Source organism: Paramormyrops kingsleyae, chromosome 17 (assembly GCF_048594095.1).
Source record: "Paramormyrops kingsleyae isolate MSU_618 chromosome 17, PKINGS_0.4, whole genome shotgun sequence".
Classification (NCBI taxonomy): domain Eukaryota; kingdom Metazoa; phylum Chordata; class Actinopteri; order Osteoglossiformes; family Mormyridae; genus Paramormyrops; species Paramormyrops kingsleyae.
Window position 1 is genome coordinate 3,788,483 of NC_132813.1, and position 25,483 is coordinate 3,813,965.

Here is a 25,483-nt window from a genome sequence, read left to right on the forward strand (position 1 = left end):
TTAGATTTATAATAATATAGAATTGCCGTAAGGTTTCTTGCGTTAGCGTGACAGTAACAAAGCGTGTCACGGTAGATGCATGAGATTTGGCAATCCTACAGAATACATTACCTAGAGACCTTTCTCTGTTGTATGATGAAGTGATACAGCCACAAGCACAAAAGTGTGGCCCCAGTGAAGGAATGCGTGAGGAGAGATGTTGATCAAGTGAAAGGATCCTAAAGTAATAAGAGAAAACATGGACAGAACAAAGGAAGTGAATTCAGACTGCCAGTTGCTGCCTCTTCTGTTTTTTTATAAGCAGAGTAAATTCATTGGAAGCTTGGCATTAAGTGTTGCTTTTTGACTGTCTACTTTCTTGGCTAACGTGCCAGGAGAGGCGGGATTCCCCAAGCTTTCAACCAATCAGAAACAGACTTGGTTGGCTTTAGCCCAGAGCACCTAACCGCTAATCTGTGTTTACCTGCCCACACACGTCTGACAGGTCACTACAGCTAATTAGTTCCCACCCTCATTCCAAGAAATTAACTTGGAAAATGGGCGTGCTGCTGGAATTCTCAGTGGAAGAAAACACCCTCAAAGCCTTATTTGGGTCCAGGAATCTACAGGACAGCCCCAAGAGGGACGGCACTGTTGTCTGGAAGCTGATACGGGCCCTGACGACTGACACAGAGGAACGCGGCTGAGGGGATGAGTGCAGCTGGAGGATAGCGGCAGGGATTAGGTGAGAGACTCATACCTTCATACACACGTCGTAAAAGATGACCATATAATTTGCTACACTAACAAAAACAGCGATAAGACCATACATTATGAATTCGTAGTGGGAGTGTTGTGCTGTGTTTACAGTGGTGAGGAGTCATAATTTGGAGTCTATCACAAAAGGTGTAAGTTGGAAATCAGTTGTTGACAATCAGCATCAGGAGGTTGGTACTTCGGGAAGCGTGTCTGTGAAAGCGGTGAATTGGTTTTACCAGGACCAACACCGTCAACAGGGCGGCATGTAGGCATCGGAAACAGGTTGGAGTGTCCTCATTACCCTCATGTCTATCATACCGCTGGCAAATGTGTAAAAACCTCTTTTCTGAACTGGAACAGGCAGCATGACAGGACCTAAGGCATTCATCGCACATACGAAAAATTCCAGCCAATTAAACGTGAGTCACACCTGCCGCCCGAGGCCTGTTACGGAACTTCTCTTCTCCCGTAAGAGAATTGCTACAAGATTTAAGTGGGTTTCGACATTCTCAGAGTATAATGGAGACGAGAACCTGAGTTTACCTTCAAGTCGACTTGTTTTCTGCAGACAGGAAAGTGCGAGGTGTTTAATATTCGCTTATTCCTTTATTGCACATCCACTCCCTCAGTTAAACATTGGCCTCTGATAAGAGCTGACAGGCCAAACGCACGGAACGTTCATGAGCAGCAGGAAGCAGCCATTCCTGCAAGGTGCTCCGGAAGAAGCGAGATCAGACGCTTACGTTCCGAGCAGAGAAAGTGTACCGGCTCAGCACGTCGGAACCACTAGGTTCTGCTGGTTTATTTTGCACAGTGAAGGACAGGCATCGACACCATAGTGAATTCTTGTGGTCATTTTGCTCAAAATGCAGTTTTTACCACAAACCTAGGAATTAGAAATGTAGCCAACGTAGTTTTGCCACGGACACTGATGAATCCCAGCAAGGACACGTTTATCTGTGTAAAGGCAGGCTGACAATCCCCAGTGAAGGACAAAAGCAAATAACAATTAAGAACAATGGAACCTCAGACTGTGGATAAAATGAGCGTCAACGCACAGTGGTGTGTCATCAGAGACACGGCGCTGCCTGTGGGGGACTGCTTATAGTAAAGGGGTCTCAAGTCTGAGGGCCCAGGTCACCTCCATCCATGTCGGCAAAATGGAAGACATGGCCACCTTGACAGACAAACATTTCAAGTGATTTTCATATTCTAAGGCACTGTTTCCCAATCCGGTCCTTGGGGACCCTCAGACGGTCCATGTTTTCGCTCCCTCCCGGCTCCCTGCCAGAGAGTTCACATTTCTGCTCCTTCCCAGCTCCTGGTAGCGAAAGACATGGACTGTCTGCAGGTCCCCAATGGCCGGGTTGCCGAAACGCTGACCAAGGGTGCTGCAGCCTGTTGCCATTTCATTTACAAAACCTGCCGTTGATCCGCAATATAATCTGAGATTAATGGTTTTGTCACTGCAGTCCAGTACCCACTGTCACACTGGGACTGTTCAGTGAGTCACTGTGTGTGGATGAGGCACCGTTTTTCCCAAAAAAATTTCAGACAAGCCAGTAAGCCAATTTTTCAAAGTCCACCCTGGACTGGAATTTGTTGCAAAAACAGAAAGTGATCTTTGTAAACAGAGATTATCTGCACATCTGCCGAGGTCCAAACAGTTCCTTTTTTGGAGACACAGGGGACGGTATTTTAGGGTGTATTAAAATGCAGCGGGCAGGTGATGCCCTTCCTGCGGAATGGGGAGCGATGGGTACTGTACCACCCACAAACACCTGTGCAGCTTCAGAAGGCTCCAGGTCACAACAGCAGCGACTTTCATTGTTTGTGTTTGGTCTTTTTTTCCCGTCAGTATTATAACAGCTGTTAGACCTGGACTGCATTTCAAAGAGGCGTTTAGCCCCAGAGAGTTGCCTGACTGGTCGTTGTGCTGTTTATGCTGTAGACATGTCCTCCAACGCATCAGCGCCCGGCTGTGCGAAGAACGGCTCGTCCTCCGGGAGCCCCGACATCCTCTTCCCTGCCCTCTATCTGCTGATATTCATTGGCGGTCTGCTGCTGAACTGCCTGGCTCTCTGGATCTTCTGCCAGATAGCGAACCGCAGCAGCTTCACGCTGTACCTGAAGAACATCGTGGTGGCTGACCTGCTGATGACGCTCACCTTCCCGCTGCACATCCTGAGCGAGGCGCGTGTCGGTCCCTGGTGGCTCCCGGTGCTGAACTGCCGCTACTCGGCCGTGCTCTTCTACACGTGCATGTACGCCAGCATCCTCTTCCTGGGCCTGGTCAGCTTGGACCGCTACCTGAAGATCGTACTGCCATTCGGCAGCTCCTGTCTCTACAGCTACGGCTTCACGCAGCTGCTGTCGGCGGGCGTGTGGCTCTTCTTGGCCGCCGTCTCGCTGCCCAACTCTATCCTCACCAATGTGTCACCCAACCCCAGCACCGCCCTCTGCTGCATGGAACTGAAGAGCGAGCTGGGCCTGCACTGGCACGCTGCTGTGTCCTACATCAACATCGCCATCTTCACTGCCGTGCTGGTCATGCTGATGACCAGCTACTTGTCCATCTACAGGCACATCCACCGCTCTAACGCTCAGTTCGACAGCTCGGTCAGCAGCCGGGACTTCCGGCCCGGCCAGAACATCACCATGGTCTTGGTGGTGTTCTTTGTGTGTTTTGTGCCCTATCACTTGTGGCGTATCCCCTTCACGCTGAGCCAGGTGAAGCCGGCCTTCAGCCAAGAGGTGGAGCTGGTGCTGAAATATGGGAAGAAGACCACACTCTTCCTGTCCGCATGCAACGTCTGCCTGGACCCTATCATCTACTTCCTCATGTGCAGGTCCTTCACACGCAAGCTGCGCAGGAAGTTGTGTTTCGACCGCGAGGATAATTTCGACAGATCCAGCTCCATCAGCAGGACGCAGGTGCGCCGCTTCCGGGAGTACGCCCCAGCGGTCCAATGAGCAGGGAGGATGAGAGGAGAGTACCTCGGTGACTCAGAGACTTCTTGAATTGTGGAAGGAGGCAGGAAGGGGTGGGACATGCATCACTGTCAGCCAATGACAACACTCCAGACAGACAGGGTGCGCTTAGAGACTGTCGGAAACTGGGACTACAGTAGTACGTGGGACAGCCTGACCTCTGACTTGCCGTGAAGATACATTTTCAGAAAGCACACCGGTATGCATCTGTCTGCTTCAGACTGCTGTTTGTTCCATTTCTGCACCTAGATAGATACATATAGTAATGGAATAATTATAAATAATAAATTTGCACTCAATATTAGGCACAGTATATGTTTGAATGTGATGGCACAACTACAGAAAATGACTTAATATCTCCACACAGCAACATTATCACCAAAAATGACAACTTTGTTTATATGTGCTTTATTCGGCGTGACTGTACCTTGTGTATTTACCTTGTTAAAACCTTTTAACACAGGATTACACTGGAGTTTCCTCGTGACGTGTGCATTCGTACATCCCGCAAGTTCACTGTGACCCTACACTGGATAAACAGGTCACTGGATAAACATACTTACATAATAACATTAAATCCTGAATGGAGCTAAACAGCAGACAAACCAAACGAAGCACCACATCTGTAGCCAAACACAGCCGTATTTAACCAGTGTAAATGTGAACATATTTCATTTTACTTTTTGTTATCCTCTGAGAAATAAATTAAAGAACTTGTTACAGCTGAAGTTAACACTGTTGATAATACTGTACAACTGTTGCCAAAGTTGAATTAATTAAATTACGGACATCGCTAAACGATTAGAAAATGAACAGTACTGAATTAAGTTATTGAAACACTCGGTGAATCTCGTATTAGCACGGCTGTTGTGGATGCCTTTCCTGAGCTGAGAGTAATGGTATGGGCTTCTTATCTGCTAGGCAGTGCAATCGGCTCTCCACATCCTCTGGGGCTTGGTTACTGGACCCCCCGCAGATATCCAGCTCCGCGGCTGCTGACGTTCCATTTATAAAACTGTGTCATATTTGCATGTAACCCACATCCATCCTCCTGCATACTGGAAATCATCTCTAGATTACTTATAATACCCTATACAATGTAAATGCCATATAAATAGTTGAATGACAAGAAAAAAAAAAGGCTGTACATGTTCAATACAGACGCAAACTTCGTAGACCTAACTACACAGTACAGGTCTGTAACAACGTAACACTGTCTTTCTGTCAACACTAACACTGATACATTGCTTTCATTGAATGACCTGAAAGAGAAATACATCAAACAAAACAGAATATTTAAAATACAAGTTCAAATAGAAAATGTAATTATAAATTTGAGAAAATATAAATTAATTTATTCCCTTTCAGCAGTCATGCCCACACTTTGTGTAGATTCAGCGTTGTACTCAGCTTGTGGTAAATTTTAGTTTTGCTTTTTGGAGCTGTGTGTATTTTATTTTTTTTTAGTATTTGCAGTGCGTGGTTGGTTGAATCTGCAGATGCAGAACCCATAGATATGGACGGCCAACTGTACACGTTGGTGTTGGGATCACCTGACCAAGCTGGGACCGAATGCTGTACTACGGGTGAAAACAGATGGGAGAGAACAAATGCTGCAATGGTGCATGTCAGCAGCACAAAATAAAATCCCTAAACTGAAAAAGAGATTTAAAGCTGATTAGCCACCTTACACAGTGGGAAAAGGCTACATGTTTCTCTGTACATGTAGCTCGTGGGTATTACAATATTTTATTCAAAATAAATATTAGCCTAGAAGATGTCTGCACACTGCAGGTCTCCTATACATTGAGTGCACACCGACAGATGCTCTTTGCAACACAAGGCGTGAACCTGTAATTGTTCACAGTGAGGTGCATCTGCTCTTTGCAATATAATGAACTGCTGTTATTTCCTGCTTATCATACCTCCCAAGTCCAGCCTTCCCTAACCACCTTGTCACCTACTGCCCATGCTTAGAAGATCTGGATTGTGTGCATGGACCTCATTCTCACCTTAATATAAGGAAGAAGCATTCTCATGGCAAGAAACACTCTGAGAAAACATGCAGGGCCAGCTCAACCCTTATTTGGGGGCCTGAGCAATATTCGATTAACCTGGTTGCTGGCCATCACCTTTCTTCCCATTCTGATCAAATGGGGGCGCCCCCTGGTGGCCGCTGGACCCTAGGCAGCCACTTCATTCGCTTATGTCTTCGGCCAGTCCAGTAAACACGTGATTTAGAGGAAGAAAGCAGACACAAGGAGAGCTTGGGGAAAACAAACTCCACACAGGAGTGGGAATCTGTTCCCCAACCCTACTGCTACCCATCTTCCATGAGTGTGTAAAGAAATACATAGCTGCAGAAATATAATAATAATTCGTACTTTATTGATCTCTGTGGGGAAATAGTCTGTAGCGGTGCCCAGGGAGCTGGGGGTCAAGGGTCAAGGGTCTTGCTCAAGGACCTGCCTTTTATTTGTTTGTAAAATGGTTAAAAGAAAGGTTGCTAGAGGAACGGAGACGGGGTTTTTTCTCACTGCCATTCCATAGATGACCACTAGGAGATGCTGCAGAGTCCACAAAGCCTGCTGTTACGGCTCTGTGCCGGCTTGTGCTCAGGGATGTTGTTGAAGAGCTCGTGCAGGGTAAAGACGCAGAATGATATCTGGTCGTAAGGCGTCAGTGAGCCGCTCTCAAAGACACAGGCGAACGCCCCAGCCAATGGAGACGCTGGTGCGGCTGGTTCCAGATAGGCCAGGTCCGAGTAGGCACTGGGGCCCTGGTATATAACCCAGGGCGGAGACCAGCTGTCAGGGTCACGAGGGAAGGGGCTCAGGTGCACACCCAAGTCCTGCCGCCCACTGGGCCAGGTGGGGTGAGAATAAACCACCCAGGTGGGGGTCAAGAGGTTCTGACCATAGCTGGAGGCTTCCTTGGACTTCCCAGGCTGGCTGATAGGTGCTGGGAAGCCCACCACACTGCCATGGCAACCGTGTGGAGGCTCTATGAGCTTCGGCACCAGCTGGCTGTCCCGGAAGACAATGCCACCGTCCAGGCTGAGGGCTTGAACCCGGAACCCCAGCGGACTCCGTGCATTGCAGTAGAGCACATCTCCTCCATCCTGCTGGTCCACGGACACCACCTGGCACTCCACACTCTCCAGGGACGGCACAGCCTCCCCGCGGCACCAGCTGCGACCGTGCGTGTCGCTGTGGAGACAGAAGGAGCGGGGTGTGGTCTCACACGGCTGTCCGAAGCGCCTGCGACGGCCGATGTGGTAGGCGTATGCGGGCACCAGCAGGCGGCCCGACCTCAGCTGGATCCCATGTCCTGGGCCAAGAGCAAAGGTGGCCCAATCTGCCAAAAATGAGAAGGCAGAAAATCCAGATGAATGACACCTGCAGCGGTGGACAATCATCACAACACAACAGAAAACAACACAACTTCTCAAAGTTACAGTCAAGAGAAACCAAATATGGTCATAGTATGGTCTCAGAGATGCTGATACGAATAAATACAGACGCACACATTGTCAAACAGACGAACACACTAGGGCTAGGTGGGAAAAAAATCACACTATAATATCACAAAACGAAAAAGGAGTTGAAAATGTAACCAAAATGAACTACAGCTAAACAGAACTGCGCTGCCAACAGACATAAAGCTGTACCAACAAATGATCTCTATGGAATCCAAAACATTTCCATACAGCAGAAGACAAATGTCTTTCAGTGACCAGTTTCTGTTTGGATTTGTCCTCCTCATCTTTGTTAAATTTCCCACAAACACGCCACACTGTCTATGAGTGAGTCCAACGGGATGAGAATGATTATTATTGGCTCAGAAAGTGCGTGCAGAGCTCATGCAAAGGGAACGGCGGTAAACTTTAGAACGTTTTTTTTTAACAATCTTAAAAAGGACCCAGGATTAAAATTGGTATGTCTTAGCGTAACTTATTAACAGTTTCGGTCCAGCTACTGCAGGCCTTGCGATCTGAAAAATGCATGAGTAACATGTAATATCAAATCTGCATGACACATGGCGCAGGCATAGCACACACGTGCATGTACACTGTACCCTTAATGGCGTCTCCAATCACAGCCAAGGTCATATCCATAACAGAGCTCCATGTCTTCCCTCGGTCCTGGCTGGATACACAACACAGGCGCGTCACGTTTTTCCCCGTGATCAACTGCAAAGACTCAGACGTATCGCCCAGCACAGCAATGAAGAATAGGAAGACAGTGCCGGTGAATCTATCGTAGACGGGACACGGGTTCATTGACCGGCAGCCTTCTAGCTGGGCTGAATCCAGGACCGTCATGTCCTCCCACTGGGATGAAGGAAGCACAGAAAAGGGCATTTAACCGTGCAAGAAAATAAAAATGACATCACTACTTATCAAGACAATGACTGATTACAACAATTCAAAAGTGAATTTCCAAAACTCGCTTCCAAAACTCATTTTCAAGAAATTTTCTGTGGGCTTAAGTGAATTTCAGAAATTAAAGAAAGTTCTCCTTTGGATTACATGAGTATTGAGTTTTGGTTCCCTGTACTGTAACATCTGACAATGAAGCCTGACTTCAGAGCACTGATGGTCTCATCTCAAAAATGACAAAAAATGAACCGAGTGAATTTTGGACAATTGCTCTTCAGTTATCTTGCACTGGTGTTATACTGAGTGACTGTCAGTCGGAAAGCGAGCCTCGTCTGCTGCACCTCCACGCCGTTTGGATAGAAGGTGCCCCTGCGTAGGACCAGAAGCTTTGCCTGGGTGTCCGCAGGGGTCACTCGCTGCTCACAGAAGGCAAGGAGGCAGGGGGGGCTGGGCAGGTACAGCAGGGCCGGGACCCTGTAGGTCACCCCGTTTGGCTCCTTCTGGAACAGCACAGTGCGTGTTGGAAAATTCGGGGATCCCATCACCCTCCTCACCAGTCAGTCTATGGAACACGGGAGAGAGAGAGAGGGCAGACAGAGCAAGTCATTCATGGCTCATGCAATGTCCGCAAAATGCTGTATTATGAAACTCTCAGACATCATCCACAATCAGACAAATAAGTTTCAAATTTTATTGTCACGTGTTTGGAAGAAATTTTATGCCATAGATGCAGAGTAGGGGACAGGAGCACGGGGGACAACAGGACAAAGAGCAGCACAATTTGTGACAAGGCAGTGCAAGACAACGGATGAGTTGGGGGTAAAGATGTACAAACTGCTACAGCGGTAGATCAGTACTGATAATATGCAGAGGTGGATTATTCACAACAGTGTTGAGTACAAACAGGCTGATGGACACTATCCATGAAAGCTTTGGAGCACTACATTCACAGAACAGACTCAGATGTTACTTACAGATGTTGATTGTTCGGGGATTTCCAGAGGCTGCAGTGTGTGTGTTCATATCCGTGCACGTGTGTGCAGCCTGCGTGGGCAGATCCACAGTTTGCAGAGACTTGATTGGCTTCGCCAGCCCACTTGGTGGGAGGGGCTGGGATGTGCATTGACCCAGAATTAGCTACACTCATCAGAAGCACAGTGACCAATGGATCAACTGCCATTGTGTGTCCAATAATTAGGGGGCCTTAGGGGGTGGAGAGGGAGACAGAGGGAGTATAGAAAATGGGGTGGAGCTGTGTTCAGCTTGAGCTACATCAGCACACTCTAAATACTGGAAAGCTGCTCTGCAACAGGAACCATTGTTGTATTTAAAGTCATCTTGTTCAATGTGCTGGTCCCAGATCATACATGATACAAGATCCAATATGTGTTCACTGTTAGTCTTTTTCTTTAAATTCAGGAAAGGAACCAGAGGAAGCCTATCTAGTCCTCACAAAGCTGACTAACAATTCAAGTAGAAATGTTTAAAATAAGCAATATAATGCTTCGCATCACAGTAGGAAATATTACAAAAAGTGGGTTTGCACTGTGTGTTGCATTTTACAGTTTGGAGTGTTGTCCTTTGCTGCTCTACAAAACCAAATTAATAAAGTCAGTAAGTCAATTTACCTATGTGATTATTGATTATTACTCTATTATTATTGCTCTATTATCATCCCTGCACTTTTATGACTGTGCAAGCCGTCGAGATCTGTGCTTTGGAAGGTTTTAAAGCAGTTTTCTATAAGTAAGTTAAGTATCCCGTCCATGAAACATGCTTAATAGTGCTAAATATATTGAGAACGACCGTTTCGAACCGGCGGCGAGACCACCCACACGAACAATTCGACTCGAAGTAGTCGCGTTATTTAAACGTCATAATAACGCGACATCGCCGCGATGATGTGACATCATCACAACAGCGCGCTGCTGGCTTGTCTCGGTTACGGTTCCCACGTGTTATACGGTAAGTTAACGTCTGCTGTTTGATATTTTATATTCTATATTATTTTATGCATATCATGCTGTATAAATCTAAGTTGTGCCTGTATGTATGTCTGTGTGTTTTACCAGAGAGTTTATCGCGCCACTCCATTAAAAAACTTAGGCAGCTATGGTAACTAAAATGCTGTAAGTAAATAATTCAAGACTCCTTATCTGGATCAAAACTGTATGTAGGTATTCGTTTAGCTAAGTAGGTTACGTTTTAATAACTGTCGTAAACTGATTCTTGATGTTTTGTTGGATGGCTGCCATAAAACTACCTTGTTATCCTGAAGCATGATGTGTGGAGTAAGCTTGTGTATTACTTAATGATTCTGTTTGCCATATATAATTTTGTACTGGAAAAGCAGTTAAATGATGGATGGGTGGATGAATATCGTTTTTGACAACTTGTACTAATTCCTATTGTGTTTCGGCAAAATGCATTGTGTATTGTGTTTGTGTGCTAACTTAACTGGCCAATAACAATAACTCAGGTAATTGCACGTATTTTCCAATACTTGAAGATTAGATTTTCTGACCTAAAAAATTATACAACTACTGAATACAGGGGGTGACACCTCTAAACACGATAATACAGTGCAGTTATTAGTATCAGGTTGCCTTTGGTCAGCTGGCTGGAATGAAACTTTTATAGCTAATTTTAGGTTTGTAATGGAATAATAGATTTGGCAAAAGATTTCTTGCATGAGCATGAGTGTCACTCCAGATGCATAAGAGTTGGCAACCTTGTACTGTAATGTTCGAACGCCTGGTAATCCGAGTTTCAATATCGTAACCCTAATCCTGCGTTTCTTTTGGGTCGGGGTGGCGCTGGTGATGATCAGCATGGCGAGACAGTGGACTGGGGGTCACTCTGGAACTGTGCTCTGTGTGGGTGCCGCGGGGGGACCTGATGGACTCCTGGCTTCCGGAGGTGAAGGCGGCGAGGTGACGATCTGGTCGCAGGAAGGAGGACGGCTGAGCACAGTCCGCTTGCAGGGACAGGACGACGTGACCTGCTTGGTGTTCTCGTCCGCGTCGCCGGGCGCCTTATACGCGTCCCACGGCGGCACCGTCAGCACGCTGGACCCGCGGGACCTTAAAGCTCCAGTGTGCGAGCTGCGCGTGGGGGAGGACGAGATCAACGCCCTGTCGCTGAACGACACAGGCGCTCTGCTGGCGGCGGCCGACGACTCCGGCTCGGTGTGCGTGGTGGATCTGGCGGAGCACCAGATCAGTCGGACACTGCGTCGGCACACCAACATCTGCTCATCGCTGGCCTTCAGGCCCAACCGGCCGGACAGCCTGGTGTCTGCGGGCCTCGACATGCAGGTGAGACATTGGTTACCAATTAATCCCATACAGAATCAATGTGCATGGTACATTATGTCACTATGCTTATGGTACATTATGTCACTATGCTCATGGTACATTATGTCACTATGCTCATGGTACATTATGTCACTATTTTTTGCGCTGGCCGCAAAAAATAAAGACTAAATTTACACTCGAGCAGTAGAGCTGCCTAGAGCACTGGGGCTGGAAGGAGCTGGTGATTAAATGTCCTTCAGCGTGGTGCTTTGCGCAGAAGGTACATGAAGGTACTTGAAGTCTGTTAATGACAAGCTTTTGGCAGTAATCTCTGGCCCTGTAAACAGGTTTGATTCTGTTCAGAGAGGAGCCTTCTTCACCAGCTGGCGTTCAGGTGTCTGGAAGCTTGTCACAGGTAGACCCTCAAAGCTGGTGCCAGTGGCAAGATTTTACAACATGACGGAAGAGTAACGTGACTAACAGCTCAGTGGGGAGGCCTTTCTCCTTAGATGATCTCTAATGGTTTTGATTTTTGAAGGGTTTGCTGAATGCTTTTGGTCGGTGTCTGCAGAATCATGAAAGAGGAACTGGACGTTTTGCCACAGGAACACAATCTGGGTCATGCAGTCGGAACATAGAGCTCCACTTGGCAGATACTGTGCATGGTGCCCTGAGCTTTTGTGTGGAATGTGATTGGGTAACAGTAATCTGTGAGACTGTAGGGTGAGGCATCTGCTCCATGCAGAACAGAATCATGACGTTTTGCAGTTTCATGCTGGTGTCTAGGCTTCTTATGTTGCTTTTGAAAACCGAATCATTCTGTGTATTTCAGCTTATGATGGTACAAGACACCAGGTGAATTTGTCTTTGCGATTGTATTGGTGGGAGCTGTGATTGACAGAGCTGTTGGTCCAATCGCAGGTGATGCTGTGGAACGTGAACAAGGCCCGCCCCCTTTGGACAGTTAACCTGCAGGACACAGAGGAGGACAGGGCGCTGTCACACACGTCCGGCCAGCTTCTGAACCCGCCACTGGCGCACTGCATCTCCGTGGCAAGCTGTGGGAACGTGGTGGCCTGCGCTGCGGAAGATGGGCGTGTGCACCTTCTCCGGGTGGGCGCTGGGTCGCGACCCGAGTCGATGGGAGCCCTGCGCGCACATAGCCTGGCCGTATCTCAGGCTCACTTCCTGAACTTCCTTTCCCATCCCTATTGGCTGGCCACAGGAGGCAATGATGCACGGGTGTCACTTTGGGACCTTGGTGAGGCTGTGGGGGGCACCGCTAGCACACAGGCCCCCCGCAGGAAGCGCAGGGGACGACGGGGAGCTGGAGCTGGAGCCAAGGCCCAGGCGGACACACCTGACGAGAAGGCAGGTGGCAGCACTGAGAGGGCCTCAGCATCGAGCCCAGGGCCCAGCCTCAGCTTTGACCATGGGGATAAGGTGAACTGGCTGTGCCCTGCTGCACTTAAGGGGGAACCCTGCCTCCTGGTGGCCGATCAGAGTAGCACTATTACTGTGTACTCACTGTCTGGGCCACGAGCTGACCAGGCCAATGGGGTTACCCTCTGACCCCATCAGCTTTATTTCTGTACGGCTTGGACTCCTTGCTCTGCATGCCGTGTGTGTGTGTGTGTGTGTGTGTGTGTGTGTGTGTGTGTGTGTGTGTGTGTGTGTGTGTGTGTGTGTGTGTGTGTGTGTGTGTGTGTGTGTGTGTGTGTGTGTGTGTGTGTGTGTGTGTGTGTGTGTGTGTGTGTGTGTGTGTGTGTGGCTCTTTGCCTATGGAGAGCCAGAAAGAGACCCTTTGTATACAGTCTCTGTTGTAAGCAGTGGAATAAAGATGAAATTGAGTTCTGTTTGCCTTAACTCACACACAGATGGTCCGCTAATTGTGGGGGGGGGGGCTTCTCATCAGATGACCAGTTTAATTTTCTGGCATTCCAGAAGGTTTATTTAGCTACTAACCCAGGTAGGTTAACCTGAGAGATTTCCTTCGAGAAGCCTGGAATACAGCTAGTACAGGTCAGCTAAGCAAACTTACTCCGGCACGGTCACCTGCTCTGGTGAAGGACGTGGTGGAACCCAAACATCTTCAGTCGGGTAGCCAGGGTGGGACCAGAGGTCAATTTGGAGCGGCACATAAATCAAAATGGAAATATAAGGCATTTAGAAAATAAGAATGTTTAAAGTACCTGAAAGCTATAACTCTACATTGTTTATAATCCAGGCAGTGGTGGAATTATCAAATACACATTTAATATATCAATTTCTTGCAGTTAAGGTAACAAGCTTACACTAAGTACAAGATTCCTGAACTTTTGCATTACTCCTGTTCTGAAAGCACATATTTAGTACCCTGCAGTACTATGGGTACTGGGGGGTGGGCAGGCAATGGGGGGGGCACGGCGATCCGCATGTGGGTGTAGGTCTGCTTAATATAATCGGCAGAGCAGTTAATAAGCTGTTTAACAAGCAGTGCCCTTTCCTGTAGGATCCGCATGACATGGGAGCTGAAATTATTCACAGAGATTTACATCACAGATTAGACCCCGTGACGTTCCCTGAGGTCTGTCCCCTGCTCTGTGCGGTCAATCGTTCAACTGAACAACATTCTTAAGCTTCAGATTTCAAATAATCCCCATCAGGATGACTTTGCATTGCTTTGACAAGTGTTTCATTGCCAGTTGGAGCTTATTGCATAATATATGTGATATTGCATGCATTTGTGAATAAACTTTATTGATCTGTTAAAAAAATATAGCAGCGTTCAGTGGCTGTGATCCTGAGTGGGTTAAAGAATCACAGATTAATCTATACTGACATAAAAAGAGGAAAACAATGTGAGGCTTTTTGCAATGAGCGGTTTAAGCATAATTATGTCATACTTCAGGATTCCCACATGTCACTGGCTGTGTGCTGTACATTCCTATCACCGCTCTTTCTGACAACGAGGAATATTACGGAAATAAGAAACCAATGTGCAGGTAATGACAGAACATTGCCTTCCAGTTAAAATCTACATTTCGCAGTATAATACTGTAATCCAGGTCATATGTGATGTCATCCATCTTATAAATGCTGAATCCAAAGGGCCTGCCCACATGATTCATGGCTTTACTTGACGTCTACATTGAGCAACACATTTGAACTGGTTGCGTCACCTTCGAAATGATTTTTTTTCCGGCTGTAGTTAAACTTCATGCGATTTATAGTGCAGTGTGATAGTTTCCTTGTTATAGATGGAAGGTGCCTCTGCTGGCCCCCTCTGCGGACTCCCCCCCCCCCAAGGCTGCACTGCAGTCACAGAGCAAATGCAGCACTAGCCATTGATGTTGGATTTTTAAGCTTGTCAACAACATGCTCAAATTAGCAGCGACTGGCCAATCACTTAACCTCCATTACCGAAATCCTAATTGGCTGTTTTTGAATCATTTTGGCCAGTCAGCTCAGAATTGAACGATAAGCTTAGAGTTTGTTAAACCTGCTTTCTGTAATACAACCCAATTCCCTTCTTAAGACTGTAGGTGAGAATCTGTATTACTGCTTAGACCAGGGGTGGCCAATCTTATCCGCAAAGGGGCGCTGTGTGTGCGGGTTTTCGCTGCAACTCCCTAATTATATTACTAATTAGAGGACTGATTGGCTGAGGAGTCCTCACACCTGGGTTTGAACAGCTGACCTACAGGTTATCCCAAAAACCTGCACACACACCGGCCCTTTGCGGATAAGATTGGCCATCGCTGACTTCAGCTTCTGGGAAATGCGTGCGTCTCAGGATTTTAGGGGTCTGTACCTGTGTCCGGAAGGTTGTGATGTCAAGACCCACAACTGGCAGATTAATCATGTCACTATTTGGCCCTTAACCCCAGCTGTTCCAGGGCTGCCGTGCCCAGGCTTTCCTCGCTTGCTAAATAAACAAATGTGAGCCTGGAGATTGAATATCAGTTTTTGCCCGAGTCTCTACAAGCCCTCTTTCACAAGGAAAATTACCCATTAGTTTAATAAACTCTCTCATTTCCCCAAAAGACGTGACTGCACTTTGCAGACACTAAGTGGTCTTTGGGGATTATGTAACTCGCACGGAACATGCTAGATGCTTTGTAGGATCTGTTGCATTTGTTTTGCGGCTGCTTTGATCCATGTACATTTTTTTTTGAGAAGCCAGGGTCAGACAGTCCCTGGAGCAATTGGGGATTAAGGGCCCAATGGGGAAATCACTCTAACAAATCCGGTATTTGAACCAGCAACCTCCCAGTCAAAGGCACACCTCTCCTCCTTAGGGCCAATACAGTACAGCCCTCACACAGAGATGTCCGCTGTGCTCTGGCCTGTCGTAGCCATCCACGAATACCCCTTCCTCTATCTCTGCATGGCAGAATAACTTTTCCTCTAGCTCTGCCTTGCACGTGCAGGTGTGCGTGTGAGCAGTGTGCAGAACAGGCACCTCTTTGTTCAGGTGTACGTGTGGGCGGAGCTGATTCACCAGACTACCAGCAAGGTGTTGGCCCCAAAATCTCGGGGGTTTGTTCTTTGAAGTGAAACAAAGGTCTTCGCTCAGAGCCTTTTCCTGATCTCCTCCTATTGGGGACAGTTTTTGGAGCTTATAGGGTTACGGTGTCCTTGGAAAATGACATTCCTATAAATGTCCTTTTATAGGGTGTGGGTTTCCTTTCACAGTCCAAAGACATGCAGTTGCATTAATTAGCTTCTCTAAACTGCCCATACCTGGTGTGTGTATGTGCCCTGCGATAGACAGGCATCACACCCAGGATCTACCCCAGTCTTGCACGCTACACTATCTGGGATAGGCTCCCGGCTCCCCAGTGGCCCTGACCAGAATAAAGGGTTGGAGGTTGGATGGATAAACAGGGTATATCCTGCACAACCTAGCAGATGCTAAACTTTCCCTCCAGTTCTTGAGTCAAACAGTATCTGGTGCATAACCCAGAGATTGTCTGTTAAAGTGACACGGTGACTGTTGAAAGTTGTTTGTTCTGACTATGAAGAAACACGGTTTCGCTTAAAACATTCTGAACTTGAGCCCTGTAAGCCCCCAGCTCCGCCTGTGCTCTACACACTCCCTTGTAGGAAGAGGGTGGAGATGTGCATCTTCTTTCTCTCTGTGATGCACCTTCAAGGGCACATGTGACCCACCCACTGTGTTATGAATCACGTAGATTTGTAGACTCAACTGGCCCCAGTGGCTTGTTGACAGTCCTGCTCAGTTGCTCCTTCGTGGTAACTTGGTGCAGGGACAGAAATTCTCCCTATGCCCCTGTCTAGGTGGTGTGGTCTTGCCGCACTGCATCCGGGTTGTCCTTCACAATTAAGGAGGGCCTTATTGTAGGAATCTAGGAGAGAGCAAAAACGTGGACCGTTTTGGGGGGGTCCCTGAGGACCCCGAGGTTGAGAAACACTGCTGTAGAGAGATGAGGGCCCACAGATTATAGCGTTTCCAGGTTCTGGTTTAGCTCATTTGAACCCCTTTGTTATTGGCCTTAATATTTAAGGTCTTTGTGTTTACAGAGCAAACCTCATGTCTGCTGGAGAAGAGGTCAGTGGAACCTGAACAGTAGTACTTAGGTCTCCTCTGCTCATCATCTGAATGGGTCCGTTACCCTTTTTTTGACCCCGCTCAAGAAAGTGTGAGAAAGTGGTTCAAAAAACTGGCTATAGTCTCAGGTGACTCCCATCACGAGGAGATCACAATTTGCTAGTAGGACAAGCGCACCTTTGTTTTGTGTCATGCCATCCTGCCAGCCACCCGCCCTGGCACTGCGTGTGAAACCACATCCGTCCCGCATTGTCGTCTCAGCTCGGTGACGCACTGTAGCACCACCTCCCCACCACGGGGTGCAAGAAATACTACCTGTCTTTGTAACCAGAGTCCAGCTCCACATTGTACCTCTGAGGATGAAGTTCTCACAGATCCTGTCCAGCGATGGGTGTGGAGTATTGGCCAACCTGTAGCATCGGCGGCACATTAAAGGTTCGGCTGGGCTGAAGTCCACGGGCAAAAAAAAAAAGATTTTTTATAATTATGGCCATCTCAACCCCCACCATGACGTCAAAAAACCTGCTATAAACTCAATGGTCTGCTGGCTCTTAGCGATTCATCGAGGACATCGGCCATGAACCCACTCCACTGCACTTTGCTCCTTGGGATCCTCGGTAAGTAGGACCAGCAGAACCGAGACCAGAACATCTGACCATGAGCACTCAAGAACTTGACATGTTTGGCAAGTTAGTTATCATTTGTACATGTATGTATGGTTCATTGATTATTATTAATCTTAGCTTATGGAGGTATGCTGTGCCACTACACTGAAGTGTTTGGAAAGACCATTCGGAGTTTGATATGTGATCATAAGGAGAGAACAGGAAGCAGGTAGGTTAACAGACCTTTTTCTTGTCTTAGTTCAGACTATTGTACCTCATGAGAGCAGCATCTCTAACAGGTACAAAATGGATAAAGTCAGATGGTGTGTGACATCTTCACAAGAGCATAAAAAGTGCGAGAACATGAAATCCATGGTGTCCAAGTTCCTCTGCGTGCTAAGAAACGACACAGCGGCCTGCATCAATGCCATCAAGGTGAAGGTCACTTCCCCCACAACATATTCTCTGCTGTTTCCTAAGAACAGGTACACAGCACTTTTCCTTCTTTGAAGACCTTGTTTCGATGTCCGCTGTCCTCCACAGGTTGGTCAAGCAGACGCCATCACCCTGGATGGAGGAGATATATATAAAGCTGGCCAACCTCCAAGGGGCCTGAAGCCTATCATTGCAGAGGATTATGGGAAAGGTATGCACAGGAATCATGAGACACTGCAGGAGAGAGCACATGCGAGAGATGTAATATCAGCCATTAACGTGGTCATTCTCACCCCTGCCGTAGACTCGGACACCTGCTACTACGCAGTTGCCATAGCGAAGAATGGGACCGGTTTTGGATTCACTGAGCTGAAGGGCTTGAATTCCTGCCACACGGGCCTCGGAAATTCTGCGGGGTGGAATATCCCAATAGGGACTTTGGTGGAGATGGGACAGATCAAGTGGGATGCTTCAGAGAACAGGACAATTGAACAAGGTAATGTACTGTAATGGGAATAGACAGATAGACAGACAGACAGGCAATCTTACTAATCTAGAAGGAAATTGAAGGTTTACAGTATCACATCACATTTATAACAGTAAAAAATGCATGTAGACAATAAATAATAAATGGACCATGCTGAATGGAGTGCTGAGTAGATAGTGAGAATCGAATACTTCATTTTTGTGTTTGTTTGTGGTCAGGCTCCTGCTTCAGACCCTTTATGGCAAAAATGTGCACATGTCCGTCTTTGTGCTCCACAGCTGTGTCTGAGTTCTTCAATGCCAGCTGTGTCCCTGGGGCTGTGGGGTACCCCAGCCTGTGCAAGCAGTGCATCGGTAACTGCTCATACTCCCACACTGAAGGTTACTACGACTACGGCGGTGCCTTCAGGTGCATACTCCCTCAGCAGTGCATACTCCCCCAGCGGTGCATATTCCCCCAGCAGTGCATACTCCCCCAGCAGTGCATTCTCCCCTAGCAGTGCATACTCCCCCAGCAGTGCATACTCCCCCAGCAGTGCATTCTCCCCTAGCAGTGCATACTCCCCCAGCAGTGCATACTCCCCCAGCGGTGCATACTCCCCCAGCGGTGCATATTCCCCCAGCAGTGCATACTCCCCCAGCAGTGCATTCTCCCCTAGCAGTGCATACTCCCCCAGCAGTGCATACTCCCCCAGCAGTGCATACTCCCCCAACAGTGCATACTCTCCCAGCAGTGCATTCTCCCCCAGCAGAGCATATTCCCCCAGCAGTGCATACTCCCCCAGCAGTGCATACTCCCCCAGCAGTGCATACTCCCCCAGCAGTGCATTCTCCCCTAGCAGTGCATACTCCCCCAGCAGTGCATACTCCCCCAGCAGTGCATACTCCCTCAGCAGTGCATACTCCCCCAGCAGTCATCCGATATCCCGCTGCTCCAGCTGAGATCCCGCTAAGATTAAGCCTCTTGGTCTGCCTTTGACTTAAGGATAAGTCAGTATCTTCAGGATCAGTATGTCCAGTCACTTAATTAAAGTCTTTTTTCCTGTTCCTCCCGTGTCTAGGTGCCTCAAAGACAATGCAGGGCAGGTGGCCTTTGTGAAACATACCACTGTGCCAGGTATGTTTCTCAGGATGCGGCCAGAACAGGCAGAAGACCCGGTGCTGGACCTGGGGTGACTTTGCATCCTCTGTTTTCCTGACAGCGGCGGAGAAATCCGGCTATGAGCTTCTTTGTAGGAACGGCGGTAGGCGGACCATCAACTTCTACAAGACCTGCCACCTGGCCAGAATCCCGGCCCACGCTGTCGTCAGCCGCGATGACACATACCTTGCCGAACTCATCTGGAGTGCCCTTCAGGAGGCTATGGTACACTGTCCCTCATACCACACTTTACACCACAGCAAAGAACTACATGGCTTCGTCTCTAGCTAACTAAAGTTCTACGCTTTTTCAAGAAGAACTTCTACCTTTTCACGTCAGCCGAATACAATGGGACGGACCTGATATTTAAGGATGACACTGTTCAGTTGGTTCAGACCCCTGCCAGCTCTGATGCCTTCACCTATCTGGGGGCAAATTATATGGGCGTCATCCGGACCATCAATGGAGGTAAGTAACCAAATGAGCACACACACACACACACACACACACACACACACACACACACACACACACACACACACACACACACACACACACACACACACTTCCTTTGTATTTATTGAGCACACAAGCACATATTTTATCATATGCCGATTTTGAAAAAGCTACACATGCATTTATTTAATCTCGGCTTGATTACTCTAACGCCCTGTATTTGGGGGTCAGCCAAGCTTCCCTCTCCCGCCTACAGCTGGTACAGAACGCTGCAGCACCTTTCCTAACAGGCACTAAGAGGCGTGACCACATCACACCAGTACCTACAACCTTCCATTGGCTTCCTATACAGTTTAGGATAAACTACAAGCTTGTGCTGTTTACATGCAAAGCTACAAGAGGACTTGGTCCTACCAACGTTACTGACCTGATTACTCCTTATACCCCAGCTAGGTCTCTCAGATTCTAATTTGTTTTTGTTGACTGACAGAAAGTCTAGGCTAAAACAGAGAGGTGACACAGCTTTTCCTGTCCTGGCCCCTAAATTGGAATGGGACCTTCACTGCTTGTTTTTAAATCTCGTCTAAAACATACTTTTATTCCTTAGCCTTTCATTCAGTTTGAGAGTTGTTTGCTTATCAATTGTCACTGTTTTTTAGCCTCTCAATGTTTTTGTTTATTCACTTGTTTCTTTTATTGTCTTTTAAATTCCTCTTGTTACATTGTTTTGTCATTTTGTATTATTTTTAATGGTATATTGTCTGGACAGTGTTTTGGGTTCAACTCTTATTGTTTAAAACTGCTCTATAAATAAATAAACATAAACAAACATTATCAGGGCAGCATGGCGAATCAGCATGTAGCACCTGCCACCTCACTCCTCCAGGGTCGGGGGGAACCAATCACACGTCTTCTCATTTGCATTACTCCGCCCACAGAGACAAAACAGCACGGTGCATTAAGGTGGTGTGCAGTTGGGAAAGCTGAGGCAGTGAAGTGCAGTCAGTGGATGAACCACAGTATGAACACACTGGATGTGGAAGGGATCAGATGCGTCAGTGCCAGCACGACAAATGACTGCATCAGGAAGATACTGGTATGTATGACTCTGGAACCAGTAGTAGTACTTTATTGATCCCCAAGGAACCAAAAGCAGCACGCACAAAAAATGCCATCACTGCACATAAACGAAAGACACACTACAATAATAGTAGATTGCAACGTGCAAAATAAAGTGTGCAAAACAATACTATTCTAGAGGGCTTGTGACTGAGTGGCGGAGAGGGGGTCGGGGGGACACTTACTGCAGGGTTTGATGGCCGCTGGGAAAAAGGACCATAGATGGCGCTCGCTGGAGCAGCACAGCTGTGTCAGTCTGTTGCTGAATGTGCTTCTCTGTGTGACCAGGGTGTAATGCAGGGGGTGTGAGACATTGTCCAGTATGGAGCAAATCTTCTTGAGTGCTCTCTTTTGGACGGTTGTGTCATAGGAATCCAGGTGGATTCCCAGAACAGAGCCACCCTTCTCAATGAACCTATTGAGTTTGTTTGAGTCCCTTCTTGTAGCATCGTTGCCCCAACACACCACAGCATAGAAGACTGAACTCGCAACCACAGACCTGCCGTATCGGAGACCAGCAGACTCCAGAGGACCGGAGTCTCCTCAGGAAGTACAGGCGACCCAGTTCCTTTTAGCACAGGGCCTCTGTATTCACAGTCCACTCCAGCCTGTTATCCAGGTGCACTCCTAGGTACCTGCATGCCCATCACTTCCAAATCCCCTCCATCAATAGTGAATGAGAACAGGGGTCTTTTTGACCTCCTGAAATCAACCACCATCTCTTTGGTCTTCCCAGTGCTGAGCTGCACCTGGTTTTTATTGCGCCACTCAGCAAAGTCCTTCACCAGCTTCCTGTACAGTATTTCCCCTCCTGACCTTCCCTAATACAACCAACTATGGCCGTGTCATCAGGAAATTTCTGCATGTGGCAGGTCGCAGTGTTGTACTTAGTCAGCCAAAAAGAGGATGAACAGGAAGAGAGAGAAGACCGCCCCCCCGGGGGCCCCCCTGTGCTGCTCACAGCCATGTCAGAGACGCGGCCATGGAGACTCACAAACGGCGCTCTGCCCGTCACCTAATCCACAATCCAGGAGACAATGGGGACAGGTGAAGGTTGGAATGTGTGAAAGTTCATGGTCTGGGATTATAAGGCCATCTTGACATTGATACTTCCTGCTCTCCAACCAGCAAAACGAGGCTGACGCCATCACCTTGGATGGAGGAGATGTGTACACGGCGGGGAAGTGTGGCCTCATGCCAGCCATGGTGGAGGGCTATGATATAGGTACACATCCCCCAACCGCTCACATCAGCATGACACTGGTGTTAGTGGTATTGCAGATGCTAATCGTGTGACCATTTCTCCAGCTGTCACATAGTCACACCCCTCCCTCTCTCTTACAGATAGCTGCACCTCAGCCGGAGGTAAGTGCAGGGGGGTAGTAGTGTATCCATGTGGATTTGAGCCATGTGAGCAGTGTGTCCTGAGTCCCCCCCCCCCCTACACACACACAGCGGAAGCTTCCTCCTATTATGTGGTGGCCGTGGTCCGGAAGGGGTCCGGCATCACCTGGGAGACACTGAAGGGCCTGAAGTCGTGCCACACGGCCATGGGGCGCACAGCTGGCTGGAACGTGCCCATGGGGCTGATTTACAGGCAGACGGGGGACTGCAACTTCAGTGAGTCCATAGCCCTGACCCCCTGGACCGCCTCTTCAGAGCCATGCTCTGATGACACGTTTTATCAGTGACGGCAGGTAGATTTGTGATTGTGAGAGTTTTAGTTACACAAAAATGTTACAAGGGCAGAAGGAAAAATGACTGGTTCAGAGAGATAACCAATCAGATTGTAGAGGAGGTGGGTCCAAGCAGTTACAGGAGGCGGGACCAAGACATCTGATTGAACAATTTTTGTGTAAGTAAAATTCCCATGAGCTAGATTTGTGGGCTCGGCTCGCCCCCCCCTTACTGTGCCTATCTGCTCTCTTCCTCTGCCATTTACGGGACAGAACAATTCTTCAACAAAAGCTGCGTGCCGGGAGCCAACCCGGGCTCCTCCTTCTGTGCCCTGTGTGTGGGGGGGGCAAACCAGGCCTGCAAGCCCAATTCAGAAGAGCCATACTTCGGATATGCGGGGGCCTTCAGGTGGGCGTGACCAAGGGCGGGGTCAAGTGAAGGAAGAACTGGGGCTAAAGAATTTTGGTGGAGTTCCAGTGAAAGTGCCCAGCATTTTCCATGAAAGCTCTGGAGTGGGAGAGATAGACTGGCAGAGGACGAGGAAGCTTCACCAAACCCCTTTGCTGGAGCTACAAAAGGAAACTTCTTGCTGTCTATGAAAGATATCGAAACTGCCTTTAAGATTTACATTTTTATTTGTTTAACAAATGCTTTCATCCAAAGCTGAGGATATTAGTGAGTGAAAGCAACCTCAGGTAGTCTCTGAGGTAATCGTGGTGTTGAAGGTCTTACTCAGAGGCCCAATGGTGACATCACTCTACATACCACAGGAACTGAACCTGCCACCTTCCGGTCACGAGTACAGTAATCCTAACCCACTGAGCCAGAGTTTACTGAACATGAAAATCAGGAAGTACAATTTTCAGCGGCTCAGGAACAAGCTACAAATTGCTGCTCTTTTACAGCCCCTGAAAGGGACGGATCTCATTCCCTGAGCACTCAAATTAAAAGTCTGATGTGATACACTCTCCATAACTGCTGAGTTAACTCTCCATCTTACCTGCCTACAGATGTCTTGCAAACGGTTCTGGTGATGTTGCCTTTGTCAGACACACAACAGTGAATGAGAATACTGACGGTGAGTCCGTCTGCACGGTCTCTGCTGGTAGGAGAGAACTAGTGCAAAAGTGATTTTTGGGGTACTGTACTAAGGCTACGCTAACGCTGAGAAAGCAGTTCATTCATTAGTGTTTTGGTTGTCAATCAGGGAAAGGTCCAGAATGGGCAACAAATCTGAAATCGGCAGACTTTGAGCTGCTCTGTCCAAATGGCTACAGCCCCACTGCCCCCGTCACTGATTACCTCACCTGCCACCTGGCCAAAGTGGCCGCCCATGCTGTAGTGACTCGCCCTGAGAGCAGGGCTCATGTGACCAAAGTCCTGAATAAGCTGCAGGTGAGGCCACATCTGTAACGTGACACATGTAGAGATCTTTCGGTGGAGACCTTGTCACCCACCATCTGTATTCCTTCCACCTCACATCACAGGCCAGGTTCGGGCCAGCAGGTGGGGACACCTTCAAGATGTTCTCATCCACAGGGGACGTGGATCTCCTCTTCAAAGATTCCACTGAGTGCCTAGTGGAGGTGCCTCCCAACCAAAGTATTGGGGAGTTCTTGGGGGCAAAATATGTTGACATGGTGACATCACTCAGGAAGTGCGAGGAGAGCCGCTCTGGTGAGTCGACACCTGACACCCAAAGTCTGAACGGTTACAAAAACGGATCATTCTCACTATTATCATATCAGTTTTCTCTCATTTTTTAAATTAGTTCAAAGACAGATTCAAATTATACACTTTCATTGTCTACACTGTTGATTTTGCCTCTGGGGTAGTTCATCAGTTTTATTATATTACACAAACAAAATAAACAAAGAATATAATCAAATCCCGGGCAACATCCAGGGTAAAACCAACAAGCAACCAGGACAAAAAAAATACACGGTAACAAGACTTTCAGCTAGATATTTGGGGGAAAAACAAAAAAAAAATCACTAAATCAATGCAACCATGATATAATTTTAATATACCTACATATGCCAACATTAATTTAATATGATGCCAATTGCGCTTCACCAGGGGTGTCAGAAGCATTTTGAATGTGGGGGGGACACACTGGCGGGGGGGGTCTGGGGACCCTCCCCCCCGAATTTTTTTAATGAATTAGATGCCGTATGTGTTTTCTCATATTGATCAAGTGGAATGGATTCTTTCGCAAAGCAATAGAAACAGCGCTGGGTGAACTAATATTTTATGATAAATGTGGGGGGGTCCAAACGAATGATTATGAAATGTGAGGGGGGCACGTCCCCCTCAGATTAAATCGCGGCGACGCCCATGCGCTACACAAAAAACACTGTATTTCATTGCAACTTTTTTTCATTTATTATAAATGCCAAGTTTGTGAGAAAGACCCGGATGGTAAGACAATGGTGAAGCGTCTTTACTGATCCTCTCTACCTCCGCAGACCTGGAAGGAGCCTGTAGCTTCCACAGCTGTCAGAATGCATAGAGTGCAGCTGGTCAGCCTGTGCTTATTGGCTGGCTCTTTGAGGACAGCAGCTGGACCGTAACATCTGCCTTTATTTTCTGCTAGCAACTATA

The 25,483-nt window shown here is 47.7% G+C and overlaps 4 protein-coding genes across 8 annotated transcripts; 3 read left to right on the forward strand and 1 right to left on the reverse strand.

Annotated features, from left to right (window-relative positions):
• The first annotated feature begins 638 nt into the window (after nt 1-638).
• On the forward strand, nt 639-4,457 carry LOC111848990 (G-protein coupled receptor 87-like). 2 transcript variants are annotated; one of them, XM_023821435.2, is made up of 3 exons: nt 660-724; nt 1,099-1,157; nt 2,690-4,457. In XM_023821435.2, exon 3 carries the CDS (start codon nt 2,692-2,694, stop codon nt 3,709-3,711), a length of 1,020 nt encoding a protein of 339 aa, XP_023677203.1. In that variant the 5' UTR covers nt 660-724; nt 1,099-1,157; nt 2,690-2,691; the 3' UTR covers nt 3,712-4,457. The 2 variants fall into 2 exon arrangements, with proteins under 2 accessions (XP_023677194.1, XP_023677203.1); XM_023821426.2 differs by lacking the exon at nt 1,099-1,157 and having other exon boundaries at nt 639-724.
• Nucleotides 4,458-6,205: 1,748 nt separating this feature from the next.
• neu4 (sialidase 4) lies at nt 6,206-9,994 on the reverse strand. 2 transcript variants are annotated; one of them, XM_023821344.2, is made up of 5 exons: nt 9,085-9,994; nt 8,452-8,672; nt 8,016-8,062; nt 7,807-7,877; nt 6,206-7,086 (listed from the first exon to the last, which is right to left on the reverse strand). In XM_023821344.2, exons 2-5 carry the CDS (start codon nt 8,650-8,652, stop codon nt 6,287-6,289), a joined length of 1,119 nt encoding a protein of 372 aa, XP_023677112.2. In that variant the 5' UTR covers nt 8,653-8,672; nt 9,085-9,994; the 3' UTR covers nt 6,206-6,286. The 2 variants fall into 2 exon arrangements, with proteins under 2 accessions (XP_023677112.2, XP_072557591.1); XM_072701490.1 differs by having other exon boundaries at nt 7,807-8,062.
• Nucleotides 9,990-13,272, forward strand: wdr53 (WD repeat domain 53). 3 transcript variants are annotated; one of them, XM_072701492.1, is made up of 4 exons: nt 9,996-10,075; nt 10,183-10,283; nt 10,941-11,427; nt 12,328-13,272. In XM_072701492.1, exons 3-4 carry the CDS (start codon nt 10,942-10,944, stop codon nt 12,976-12,978), a joined length of 1,137 nt encoding a protein of 378 aa, XP_072557593.1. In that variant the 5' UTR covers nt 9,996-10,075; nt 10,183-10,283; nt 10,941; the 3' UTR covers nt 12,979-13,272. The 3 variants fall into 3 exon arrangements, with proteins under 3 accessions (XP_023677121.2, XP_072557593.1, XP_072557592.1); XM_072701491.1 differs by having other exon boundaries at nt 10,183-10,239; XM_023821353.2 differs by lacking the exon at nt 10,183-10,283 and having other exon boundaries at nt 9,990-10,075.
• Nucleotides 13,273-17,319: 4,047 nt separating this feature from the next.
• Nucleotides 17,320-25,476, forward strand: LOC111849492 (serotransferrin-1-like). Its single transcript, XM_023822406.2, has 17 exons — nt 17,320-17,577; nt 17,825-18,000; nt 18,109-18,211; nt 18,305-18,496; nt 18,766-18,895; nt 19,548-19,603; nt 19,689-19,852; nt 19,945-20,095; nt 21,022-21,179; nt 22,331-22,427; nt 22,547-22,567; nt 22,658-22,822; nt 23,152-23,287; nt 23,890-23,957; nt 24,087-24,274; nt 24,367-24,556; nt 25,348-25,476. Exons 1-17 carry the CDS (start codon nt 17,538-17,540, stop codon nt 25,389-25,391), a joined length of 2,079 nt encoding a protein of 692 aa, XP_023678174.1. The 5' UTR covers nt 17,320-17,537; the 3' UTR covers nt 25,392-25,476.
• Nucleotides 25,477-25,483: the final 7 nt, after the last annotated feature.

Coding starts and splice junctions, on each gene's coding strand:
- wdr53 (XM_072701491.1), top strand. Junction 11,428..12,327: donor CTGCGGGCCTCGACATGCAG/GTGAGACATTGG, acceptor GTCCAATCGCAG/GTGATGCTGTGGAACGTGAA.
- LOC111848990 (XM_023821426.2), top strand. CDS start 2,692: ATGTCCTCCAACGCATCAGCGCCCGGCTGTGCGAAGAACGGCTCGTCC.
- LOC111849492 (XM_023822406.2), top strand. CDS start 17,538: ATGAACCCACTCCACTGCACTTTGCTCCTTGGGATCCTCG. Junction 18,212..18,304: donor TGCAGAGGATTATGGGAAAG/GTATGCACAGGA, acceptor CCCCTGCCGTAG/ACTCGGACACCTGCTACTAC. Junction 22,428..22,546: donor GGTGGAGGGCTATGATATAG/GTACACATCCCC, acceptor TCTCTCTTACAG/ATAGCTGCACCTCAGCCGGA.
- neu4 (XM_072701490.1), bottom strand. CDS start 8,652: ATGGGATCCCCGAATTTTCCAACACGCACTGTGCTGTTCCAGAAGGAG. Junction 8,063..8,451: donor TCTATCCAAACGGCGTGGAG/GTGCAGCAGACG, acceptor CCTTCATCCCAG/TGGGAGGACATGACGGTCCT. Junction 7,087..7,806: donor GATTGGAGACGCCATTAAGG/GTACAGTGTACA, acceptor CATTTTTGGCAG/ATTGGGCCACCTTTGCTCTT.